This window comes from Microtus pennsylvanicus, chromosome 1 (genome assembly GCF_037038515.1).
Source record: "Microtus pennsylvanicus isolate mMicPen1 chromosome 1, mMicPen1.hap1, whole genome shotgun sequence".
In the NCBI taxonomy this organism is placed as follows: domain Eukaryota; kingdom Metazoa; phylum Chordata; class Mammalia; order Rodentia; family Cricetidae; genus Microtus; species Microtus pennsylvanicus.
This window is the reverse complement of record NC_134579.1, coordinates 102470845-102483758: the sequence shown is the minus strand read 5'-3', so window position 1 is coordinate 102483758 and position 12914 is coordinate 102470845. Positions and strand designations below refer to the sequence as shown.

The 12914-nt window shown below is 46.7% G+C and overlaps 1 protein-coding gene across 1 annotated transcript; it reads right to left on the bottom strand.

Moving 5' to 3' along the window:
- Positions 1-8295: 8295 nt before the first annotated feature.
- Positions 8296-8943, bottom strand: LOC142850628 (claudin-13-like). Its single transcript, XM_075974588.1, has one exon. It carries the CDS (start codon positions 8941-8943, stop codon positions 8296-8298), a length of 648 nt encoding a protein of 215 aa, XP_075830703.1.
- Positions 8944-12914: the final 3971 nt, after the last annotated feature.

Sequence of the window (12914 nt, the reverse complement as noted above, 5' to 3'; positions counted from 1 at the left end):
GGTCTACAAGAGCTAGTTCCAGGACAGGAACCAAAAGCTACGGAGAAACCCTGTCTCGAAAATCAAAAAAAAAAAAGAAATACCGTCTCGACTCTATCAGTTGTCTCTTATTTTTTCCCTTTTTGACCCATATGCTTCCCACCAAGCACACCCACGCATATGTCATGTGGGACCCAACAAATGGCACCCAGCATGGGCTTCAAAGAGAAGCCATGTAGCTGATGGAAGAGACAGACGCTGGAAAAAAAAATGATGGCTACCATGAAGCCTTGCTTAACTCTGTTCTTTTGTGTCTGAAGTTTCTCAGGTTTTATGTGGATATAGTCAACCACGTTGGGCACCAATCTGTTGGGAGAGGCTGCTTGTTCATTTCCTGGCAGCCCATACTCAAAATAATTACTCAGAAACTGTATTAAGCCAGGTGGTGGTGCACACCTTTAATCCCAGCACTCAGGAGGCTCATGCAGGCAGATCTCTGTGAGTTCAAGGCCAGCCTGATCTTTCTAGGACAGACTCCAAAGCTACAGAGAAACCCTGTCTTGAAAAACGAAAAAGAAAAAGAAACTATATTAATTACAACACTGCTTGACCTATTAGTTTATACATATTTCTAGCTAGCTCTTGCATCTTAAATTAACCACATCTCTATTAACCTGTGCATCACCACGAGGTTGTAGCCTACCAGCAAGGTTCCAACATCTGTCTCCTCCAGCAGCTACATGGCTTCTCTTTGACTCCTCCTTTTCTCTCCCAGAATTCAGTTTAGTTTTTCTGCCTAGCTCTATTATACCCTGTCATAGGCCCAAGCAGCTTCTTTACTCATTAACCAATAAAAGCAACACATATACAGAAGGACCTCCCACATCACTGATTAGAAAAAAGGTTAGAATCTATCTGAGAGGCCGGGCGGTGGTGGCGCACGCCTTTAATCCCAGCACTCGGGAGGCAGAGGCAGGAGGATCTCTGTGAGTTCGAGACCAGCCTGGTCTACAAGAGCTAGTTCCAGGACAGGCTCCAAAACCACAGAGAAACCCTGTCTCAAAAAACCAAAAAAAAAAGAAAAGAAAAGAAAAGAATCTATCTGAGAATAATTGGACATGATACTAATGAGTTCTTATATTTTATATGTTTAATAAGACAAATTTGGATTTTGATGCAGCTAAAACTGTTAAAGACATCCTAAACCAACTTAAAAAGGCCATCCCATCTTGGTCACCCTCTACTCCTTTATATGTAGATATGTGGCCATGGGAGCACATATGGTGTGGGAAGTCCCTCTACATCTGTGTTGCTTTTATTAGTTAATGAATAAAGCTGTTTCAGCCAGTGGCTTAGCAAAATGGAGCAAGGTGGGAATTCCAAGCCTATAGAGGAGGAAAGAAGGTAGAGTCAGGGAGAGGCCATGTAGCTTCCAGAAGAGTAACTTCCGGAAGAGAAAGTACCAGTCACACGCCAGTACCAGTAAACCATGAGCCTTATGGTAAAATATAAAATAATAAAAATTAGTTAATTTAAGATGTAAGAGCTAGCTAAAAATATGCTTAAACTATTGGTCAAACAGTATTGCAATTAATATAGTTTCTGTGTGATCCTTTCAGGTCTGGGCAGCTGGAAACGAGCAAACAGCCTCTGTCAACACACGTGTATTACGAAGCATTATCTGCTTGTCTGGGATTCTCCAGTTACTTGTGAGAGATCAATGAAAAGTTGGCTGGGAGGTGCTTGGCATCAAGCTACGCAATCTCTCTTAACCCTTTATGAACAGATGCTGGTAGTAATGATGAGTAAGATCTTTTTCCCTCCAGGCAATCTAAAACAGGATGTTTCATGATGAAATGTATGTACTGATGATGGGAAAGACTGCAAGGTTGAAGAACACAATCTAAGACAGGCACAGCCATCCGTCCTGTAGCAGAAGTGCAAGCTTTAATAAATAAATAAAAGGGGGGAGTCTGTGGGAGCCCACAGAAGTGGATCCATTCCACCTTGACTAAAGGCCAGAGAGTTCAGCCCTATTCTAGCTCCTTCAAGGTGATGACAGGAGGTTTGACCTAAGGTGTGGCTACAAACAGGACGCTTTGACCTAGGATGCGGTTACTTGATGTTTTGGGTATTAAAAAGGTAATTACTTTGTTCCTTGTATCATGGTAAAGGAGTCTTTTGCCTTCCCTGCCCCTCTTTTAGGAATAGGGTATAGAAAAGCTATGAAAAATAAACATGAGGTGAATATCAGTATTTCCTGGATGCCCTCCCAACTCCATCTGTGTCTCGTATCTATTTCTTTCTTAATCAACATGCTTTCCTCAAAGCGTGGATAAATATGTCAGACAGGACCTGACAGTTTCAGCTAGGAAGTAATTACAGCATACAATACATCACCCCTTGTCCCCCAACAAAATGGAATGTGAATTCAGAAGGAAACTCCCTGTCCTTTGGGACTTGAGATAAAATAAATAACTGGTTCCCATTCTCATTTCCCGGTTCCTTCTAGACAATGAGCTCTGTCAGCCATCACAGGACCTTTGGCCTTTCTGCTTCTGCTAATTCTCTTATATCACTGATACCTTAACAAAATGATAATTCCTATCTGGCTGCTGTTAAACTGATGGTTATTAGATCCCAGTATCAGCCCCTAGACCAAGCTCAACAATTCCAGATAGGGCCAATCTCAAGGGGAGAATGAAGGGTTTAAACGTTCCCACTTTTACAGCTGAATTTCATTTTCAGTTCTCCGAGAAGGGCAAACAGGTGTCTCTGCCAACAAAGGGCCATTTGTCAAAAAACACACTTTCATTCAAGGATGAGGAAGACAGCATGAACAACACCTGAGTCAGCCCCAGACCTTTCAAGGACAGTTCCTGCAACCCACTTGAAACTTACTCAGGTATGTCCAAAAATAGAGCCTCAGCCATTTAAAAGTATATTGCTATAACTGCTGCTTGTTTAACCAATCATATTTGAGATGATCTCTTGATCATGATTCCCCTGGCTGTGCTTAAAAGGAGCCTGCACACTCCTCTCATTGCCATTTTGTGGAGGTGAACAGCCCAGCATATACTGGTAGATAAATGCTCTTTACTCTTACATACTATTTGAGTCTGGGGTCTTCCATCAGCATTTTGGTGACGTATTGTCTGCAGGGTAAAATTTTATCACCTGTACTTAAAAATTAGAGCTGGCTTTGCAGTTGGGCAATGGCTATCTTTCTCTAAATCTAAGCATGTTATTAAAAGAAAAATAGAGTTTCTGTGTCATCGCTGGAGCCATCTAGTATGGGAAAGAAAGAAAAAAGAATTTAGGAAAGATTTTACTTTTCCCCATCAATATTTTTGTTTCTATCATACCTTCCATTGACTATATGGCTATATGAATAATGTCGAAGTTTTCTACAATGAACAATACATTTTCCTGTGGTGATTTTTGAAGTTTCCAGGAAGACAATGAGGCCCCACAACAATGACTCCACCTGGTTGATATGACATCATGATGCTGATAGCACTACTTTAAGACCAGTTTTGGGTACCAGCTGCTCCAGATGATTCCAACTTGGTTAGCTGAAATGGTGCGCCTTCTTACAACATTTTGGCCAGAACTCCAAATAAGAACTTCAGAAAAACCGTTTCGACTACTCAGAGACCATTTGCAATTATACCAGATAGTAATCTTGAAACTTAACCATCATTTTAGTTTTACAGGGTCCCATAGAAATAGCATTGCCCCCATGACAGTTGGAAGTAATTCTAGAAGATGACTTCCCCTCTCCCAGCAAGGTTTGTCCTCAGAGTTAGGGACATCTATTAAGGGCTGATTACAGGTGGTATAGGGTTAGGGGTTGGGTGGAAACTATGTAGGTTCAGGGATCTCTTTGGGAAAGAAAAGGAGTTGGATGGGATAATAGGCAGATTAGTGTGTATTTATTCACACTAATAATAATAGTGAGTAATGGAGTGAATACTTATGAGCTATTATTTATAAACAATTTACATTGGTATAGATTCTTATATATTGATACAAATTCAAATTATATTTGTTATATTGGATATGCTCCTATTTCTGTTTACAATCTTTGTACACCTAGGCAAAGTTATTTTGTCATTGTATGCATGCATGTTTCAAACTCTGCTTAAGATATTTTGTATATTGATGCAATTTTAGAATTTATTTGTCATATTGCACTATACATTTCTACCTCTGACCAAGATACTTATACACTGTTTACATTTTGAGGTCATTGTCCTCATTTTCTGCACAGTTGTTTAAAATTATTTAATATTCTAATAAGAAGCCTTAGTCTTTAAGCTTTATAGGTATTAAGAATTATAGGTCAATAGTCATCCATGTTTGTCATACATATAGTTAGACTAATCAGGTTCTTTAGATACATAGAGATTGTATTCCACATAGATGGGTAATCTTCAACCACTTCAAAGAACTGTAGAGTATGGCATTCAAATAATTTAGGGTTTGTTAAGTATATCTCCTGGCCAACAAACCTCTCCACCAATGCAAATAATTCCAATCTGACCAAATTAAAAGAGGCTCATGTTTAACAGATGGCAATACTCCTGGGTGGCCCCAGGAAAACCAAGAGGAAAAGGGGGAAAAGGGGAGGCCACAGGGAACCAGGAGACCACATGTTCGTTCTCTGGGGGGCAGTTCGGATAGCCTGTGGGAGTGGTCTTGACCTTCCCTGGGGAGAAGTCACCATTTGGAGGGCTTTCTCAGAGGTGGAGTTTGGACTGAGGCAACTCCCAGGGGAGGGAGCTTATGCCAGGATCTGGGGTGAAGCTGGGGTGAAGCCGCCAGCTAAATAATCCAGATTTTTTTGTATAAAGGAGTGCCAGGGAGCTGAGGTGATGCTTTTAACTAAACAGGGTTCTGTTGATGTGAGACACGATTGCTCCTGGCATCACTGATCTAGTCCTGAGAGGTGTTAGGCACTGAAGACACTCCACTTGGAGCTTGCTTTCTTCTTGGCAAAACTAGCCTTTGGGCAAAGAACTGTGATGTGGGATTTCCCTCTGTATGCTGTGATTACCATTAATAAATAAAGAAATTGCTTTGGACTTATAGGAGAGCAGAACTTAGCTAGGTGGGGAAAACTAAGCTAAATGCTGGAAGGAAGAAGGGCGGAGCCAGAGAGAAGCCATGGAGCTGCCAGAGACAGATGTGACACTGGGAACTTTACCTGACAAGCCACAGCCACGTGGCCCTATACAGATTAATAGAAAAAGGTTAAATTGATATAAGAGTTAGCCAATAAGAAGCTAAAATTAATGGGCCAAGCTGTGATTTAATTAATACAGTTTCTATGTGATTATTTCAGGGTTAAGCAGCTGGGAACTAACTCGTGGCCTCCCTCCTACAGAACTGCCCGTGCCTCGACCACTGACAAAATTCCAGACTGGACAAGAAGGATGCAAGCAAAAAGACTGCCAAACCTTACCAAGACAGGGTAAGATGCTTTTGAAATTTTTCCTGGCTCTGAAAATTGTCTGTCCTGGGTCTTGGCCAAAGTTGGTTGCTCCAACATTGCAGATGAGACTTCGGGTAATTGCCCAGGTAGCCAGTTGTCCCTGTCATTTATTGTACCTTTTGGAAGTTGCTTGATTTTGCTTCCTGTTTACTCAAGTAATATTATTTCCCTTCTTGGGTCTTTGATGGGGTTGAAGACTAGATAGTCATAGTTATTTTTCTCTCATGATTTAGCCAAGCCATTTCTAATACAAAACTTAGACTCCTAAGGATAGGATAACTATTAAAGCATTTAGCATATGTTTTTTTTTGGCTTGGTATTGTTTATGCTAGTTGTAATTCTAATTTTTATACTTGATAAAATTGTTCTTATTGTATATAGTTTTGTATTAGGCTTAGAACTCTTTTTTTTTTTAAGGCAGGGTTTCTCTGTAGCTTTGGAGCCTGTCCTGGAACTAGTTCTTGTAGACCAGGCTGGCCTCAAACTCTCAGAGATCCACCTGTCTCTGCCTCCCGAGTGCTGGGATTAAAGGCATATGCCACCACTGCCCAGCTAGAACTCTTATTTAGACAAAAGGAGGAGGTGAGAACTCCTTTAGCCAATAGCTTTTAAGCAACTGGCTCACTCTGGGCATGGCCACGTGTATACACTGATGTAGAAATGTGTGCAGTCCCTTGGCTGCTGGATTCAGTTCCTGTTCCCTGATCATGCAGAGGACTGCTGATCTGTGAGTCTACCCCTAAATAAGGACACCCTTATTATACCCCATTCTGAGCTAGTGTGGGACTGCTTTATTATAATCGACTACATCTGGACCCTTATACAACCATTTCTCTGCTTCCTCGCTGTGGATGAAATGTGACCAGCTGCCTCACGCTCCTATTCCCATGCTTTCTCTGTTGTATTCTCAACTGTGAGTCAAAATAAGACCTTCCTTTCCTCCTAAAGTAGCTGTTGTCAGGCATCTTGTCACAACAATTGAAAGAGACAAAGGATTCCCCAAGTTCACATGAGAAACACCCAGCGCTGCCTTTCCACACACAGCCATCCCCTCCTCCAGCATACACACACACACCTGGGAGCCACTGGGAGGGCGACCCCTGTGCAGGGAAGTCCTAGACCAGCACTTGAAGCAGAACTTTTGCAGAAAAGCATTATCTAGACAGAAGAAAGCAGAGGAGGGTGTGCAGTGAGAGACGGGGCCAAAGGCCATGAGGACAAGTGTAATTTCAGGTCACTGTCCTTCTGAGGGGACAATAGATGGAGCAATTGCTACAGATTGAGGAGCAGAGTTCAGATGCTAGCAGTCATAAAACACAGGGTGTGGGGTACACACCTGCGTAGTCAGAGGCTGCTTGCTCATTCCCAGACACCAAGACCCAAAATAATTACACAGGAACTTTATTAATTGCAATACTGTCTGGCCAATAGCTTAAGCATATTTCTAGCTAACTCTTACATCTTAAATTAATCTGTGTATTGCCATGTGGTTGTGGCCAACCAGTAAAGTTCCATCCAGCATCTGTCTCCTGTAGCAGCTACATGGCTTCTCCTTGACTCCACCTATTTTCTCTGTAAATATCTCTTCCAGCCTGGCTATATTCTGTTAAGCCACTGGTTGAAAGCAAATTCCGTATTACCCAATGGCAATAAAACATATTCATAGCATACAGAGGGGAATCCCACATCACATCTGTAATCCACACTCCAGACAGAAACACACAGCAGGAGCCTACAATTTGCTGGCCAGTCAGGCAGGCCTAACTGGTGGCTGCCGAGGAGACCCTATCTCAGAAAACAGTAGGAAAATTGATTACATAGGGGCACCTAACATGGTCCTTGGTCACATATTAGCGTGTGTGTGCACATGCACGAGCATGCGTGCACACACACACACACACACACACACACACACACACACACATTGCCTCTCAATGAACTCAGCCAGGCTATACTTCTCCAAGGGTTGACTTACATGCTACCGTAGTACCACAGTGACTACCAGCCAGGAGAGGGTGGTTGCCAATAGCCGGGCTTATCTTCTGCAAGCACCTGGCAGAAGCGCCAGGGCCACAGACTATCAGTAATTTCAGAGGTGAGCTCTGACGAGAAGATCTTAGGGAGGGTTTCAGAGAGGGCCAGGCTGGTGGCAGCCTGGCTCAGTCCCTGCTCGCCCATCCCAGCAGCACTGGCACTAACTTCCTAGTGCCAGCTCTCTATCCTTCTGTCTGAGTCTGCTCGCCCCAGATTCAGATGCTAACTGCAGACCCTGAAATGACGGCATCCCGGACCAGCATAGGTGACAAGTGACTTTATTGGGGCCCCGTGTTCATGGGTGACTCAGGCGGCTGCATCCACAGGAAGTGCACCACAGCATTGTGCTGAGACGTGAGAACTGCACCCAGGAGGTTACCACCAAAGCCTGTTTGCAGCCAGGTCCGTGAAGGAGTTTTCTCTCCCGTTGTGTTCCCAGCAGTAATTCACTGAGGCTGAGGAGGGCACTCAAGTCCTATAGCTTCCTGTTTCTCCTTCCCTCGGGCCAAATATGTTTCAGTCAAAGGGAAACAGCTGGAGAATAAGTCACAAGGTGAGCCGGGCGATGGTGGCGCACACCTTGAATCCCAGCACTCTGGAGGCAGAGGCAGGCGGATCTCTGTGAGTTTGAGACCAGCCTGGTCTACAGAGCTAGTTCCAGGACAGGCTCCAAAACCACAGAGAAACTCTGTCTCGAAAAACCAAAAAAAAAAAAAAAAAAAAGTCACAAGGTGATGGATCTGAGGTGACTACAGATAAATCCAAAACGCAGAGAGTGGCCCACCTTATGCATTGTTCTCTGAGGAGGGCCCATCCCTGGAGTCCTTAGAAGAACTGGGCAAGCTATTGTTGGAGCCCTCTGGAGGACTGGGCTGGTCATTGTTAGTCGGGGCCTTGTACCACAGGTGGGCTCCTCCTAGAAGGGCCCCTCCCAGCAGAAGCAGCAGGGAGCTGAGCCAGCCCAGGTAGAGTGAGGCTCCCATCATGGTTTCCATGAGCAGCAGAGAGAGAGAGTTGCCGTGGATAACATTGTGTGTTATCCAAGACACAGACACCAGCAGCAGCACACCAAGCCCCAGGAACAACGCACTTGTCACTACCAGCATCTTTTCTTCAGTGCTCCTACGTAGCACAAATGTCCTGTCTGCCCGGAACCTGTCCAGCACCAAACCCATCCAGGTGATGACGATGCAGGTGACCACCAGAACTCGAGACACCTGTATGTCCTGGGGTAGTGTCATGCGTGAGTATTTCACACACCGTAGGATCTCAAGTCCTTTAGCCTCACACACATCCCACAGCCCTTCCCAAATTATGATCTCTTCAGAAACTTCTGTACCACGCCAGAAGGGTAGGGCACAGCCGATAATGGTAACCAGCCAGCCCAGCCTGACCAGAGACGTGCTGGCTACTTCCAGTTGCCGGCGAGCCATGGCTTATTGTCTGCCGGACACGGGAAACAGAAGAGACGGGGGATCTGGCTGTTCAGATGCAGAATTTCAAGTGTCCACAGTGTCCATAGTGAGCTGTCCTGAGAGCCAGCAGCAGAAATGAGAGTCGCTGTGACGTCAGACACACCACCAGCAGGTATGTCCTCAGCAGTGACACAGGGACCTGTGGAATAGAGTAAGCTTGTATGAGGTTTGGTAGAGGGAGGGGCAGAGGGAGGAGATTCGGTGCACAGGCTTCTTGTGATCAGATCTCTGTACTTTTTTTCCCCATGTTTATGTGTGTGTTCATACACATGCGGGCACAAGACTGAGGAAAAATCTCTGCTGCCATTTTTAGGAATTCTAACTACCACCTCTGAGATGAGGTCCAGCATCACCTGGAGCTAATCAATTGGGCTAGAATATCTGCAGGACAAAGGTCCTGCAGAGGCAGGTGACAGACCTGGCAGTTCCCTAAGGCCATCCTAGTACACAGACCTCTAGGGGGTTCTGAGGACACAACACAGAAAAGGGACAATGGCAGCTTCACACCACAGAGGGACCCCCCGTGGTCCATGCAGGGCTATAGCTGATGGGATGTTCCATCTTGTCAACTCAGGATGTAGAATCACCATAAAATCAAACCTCTGGGAATATCAGAGAGAATTCCTAGACTTGGTAACTGAGGGGAAATACAACCCAGTAGACAGCACCATTCTGTGTGGTTTGGAGCCTCAGCTGAGTAGAAGGTGGTAAGGGAACTGAGGGCCAGCATCACTCTCTGCTTCCTGAGTGTGGATGTGAAGGGACCACCTGAGCTGAGGGCCAGCATCACTCTCTGCTTCCTGAGTGTGGATGCGAAGGGACCGCCTGAGCTGAGGGCCAGCATCACTCTCTGCTTCCTGAGTGTGGATGCGAAGGGACCACCTGAGCTGAGGGCCAGCATCACTCTCTGCTTCCTGAGTGTGGATGTGAAGGGACCGCCTGAGCTGAGGGCCAGCATCACTCTCTGCTTCCTGAGTGTGGATGTGAAGGGACCGCCTGAGCTGAGGGCCAGCATCACTCTCTGCTTCCTGAGTGTGGATGCAAAGGGACCACCTGAGCTGAGGGCCAGCATCACTCTCCGCTTCCTGAGTGTGGATGTGAAGGGACCGCCTGAGCTGAGGGCAAGCATCACTCTCTGCTTCCTGAGTATGGGTGCATTGGTACCACCCGAGCTGAGGGCCAGCATCACTCTCTGCTTCCTGAGTGTGGATGTGAAGGGACCGCCTGAGCTGAGGGCAAGCATCACTCTCTGCTTCCTGAGTGTGGGTGCATTGGTACCACCCAAGCTGAGGGCCAGCATCAGCTTCCCGAGTGTGGATGTGATGGGACCGCCTGCCTCATGTTCCTGCCCAGTGCCATCTCCACCATGTTGGGCTGCGTCCTGGGAGCCAGAGAGCCCTTTCTTTCTCAGGTTGTTGTGTGTCCGTGTTTTATGACAGCCAGAGGAGGCAAACTGTCTGGCAAGGTGGCACACACCTTTAATTCCAGCACTTGGGAGGCAGAGGCAGGCGCATTTCTGTGAGTTCCAAGCCACCTTGGTGTACAGATTGAGGAGTGGGCCAGCTAGGACAGAGTAACACTGTCAGAGGGGAGAAGGGAGGGAGGGAGGGAGACAGGGGGGGAGACAGGGAGGAGAGAGAGAGAGAGAGAGAGAGAGAGAGAGAGAGAGAGAGAGAGAGAGAGAGAAGAGGTACACTAGAACGCAAGAACATGATCTGAGCTGAGCTCAGGGATAAACAGACCCAACATATAAAGAGAGGCCTACCTTCTGCTCTCCTCCTGGGTGGAGAAAGGCAGGGTGCTTGCTAGGACTGAGCAATTCTTTCTCAGTTGGGGCCTTCCACAAGGACAGGGCTCCTCCACACATCAGCAGCACAGAGCAGGACCAGCCTAGAAGGAGCAATTCACCCAGCTCTGCTTTCTGCATGGAACCCAAGAGTGGATTGGGGCAGCCATAGATGAAGTTGTGCTTTCTCCTGGACATGGGCACCACCGGCTGCAGGCTAGCAGCAGGATCAAGGCACCCACCCTCCTTACAATCACAGCATCAATTCTGCCATTAGAAAATCATGACTGCACACAGCCTCAAACACACACAGAAGCAAACCCATTCCATCATACAGATGCCCATGAGGACCTGAGACACCTGTGGGCCCTAGGCTGATGTGACCCAGTAGCCATGGTCCTTACACTGTATGTACATCATCTGTGAACCTGGTACGTTTGCCACAGACCCCACCTAACATCAGATCCTAGCTCTGCCTCGCATTCAGGAAATACTGTCTGTCACCCTTCAAATTGTAGGACACAGCACCAAAGGGCCACCGGTCAGCCCTTTCTGACCACAGAGACACTGACCCACTGCACTGCCTGAGTCCATGGCTCAGAGTCACTGCAGTTAGGGTGGGGAGGCAGTGGGGATCTGGGCTAAGCCGCGGGATCCCAAGGACTGATGGTGGGCATCGGAGGGGTCCAAAGAAAGCCTTTCCCTGGAGGCAGAGAGACACAAAAGCAGACAGAGACTCCATCCACACCAGCGATTACCTCTGTAGAAGCCGATGTCTGTCCACGCCAGCAGTGTGAAGACAGCGTTGACACAGATGTCTGGTGATATAGATTGAGGGTGTATGAGGCTATGACCTGGGGTGGGACGCAGGGAGGAACTTCAGATAATGTGGCCTCAGAACCAGCCTACACTGTCTTGTCTTTTTCTTTAAGTATATGTGTGGGTGGGTGGGTGGGTGTCTGTCTGTCTGTCTGTGGGTGCAAACGTACACGGGATATGCATGTGGAGACCAGAGGACCACCTCTGCCATCATCCTCAGGATGTCATCGATCTCCTTTAAGACAAGGTTTCTCATTGGACCAGGGCTCCCCAGCTACACAAGACCTCCTGGCCAGGACGCCCGTAGATCCGCCTGCCTTTAGATTTACCATCACAGTGTGTGTATACCGCTTTTCTACCAGAGTTCTCAGACTGATCCCAGGTCCTCTCCGCTAGACACCCAGTCGTGGGTCCCTATATTTTGAGCCCAGGACAGCAGAGTCCTCTGAAGTCCCCAATCCAGAGCAAATGAGTTGAAAGAACCTCTATCATAAAAAGAAACTCCTTTCTTCCTTCCATGTGGGTGTTCACGGATACACGCATTGAATACACTTCCTGGTTTGAGACAGATGTAGAGGGGATTTGACAATGATCTGTGAGAAATGGGGAAGGAGGAGGGTGGGAGCTCACGGAATAAACACAAGCTCTGGTCGGCCCTGCATCAGGCAAGAGGGAGCATCTCTCGGGCGCTCACCACCCCCCAGAGTCCATGCACACTCCCCACATGCCTTACACTGACCCTGCCAGCCCAGCAGAGGGAGCCCAGGGCCTCAGAGTCGGCCTTGAGAAGGGGTAGAGGCTGTGTAGAGGTAGACGGGCTCACTGAGCCATCCTGGTCTAGCCCAGCCTTCACCTGGAGTCTGCCAAGGACACGAACCCTAAAGCCAGGCACGCTATTGCCCACTTAAAATTATTCTTCCCCAGGACACTGGACTTTCATTTTTTCATTTTTATTCTTTTTTTTTTTGAGACAGGATTTTTCTGTTTAGCCCCAGCTGTCCTTGGAACTCCCTCTGTAGAACAGGCTGCCCTCAAACTCAGAGATCCCCCTGCCTCTGCCTCCCAAGTGCTGAAATTAAAGGCATGTGCCATCGTTCTCTGTTTTTACTCTATTGCATTTATTTATTTTATTTAAGACAGGATCTCACCATATAATCTTTGCTGTCCTGGGACTCACTCTGTAGACCAGGCTGGCCTAGAACTCAAAGAGATTCTCCTGCTTCTGCCAGTGTGGTCTAGACTTCTCTATGTAGACCAGACTGGCTTCAAATGCAGAGATTAAAGGGGCTAAACATATGTATTACTGACAGGCAGTGGTGGCACA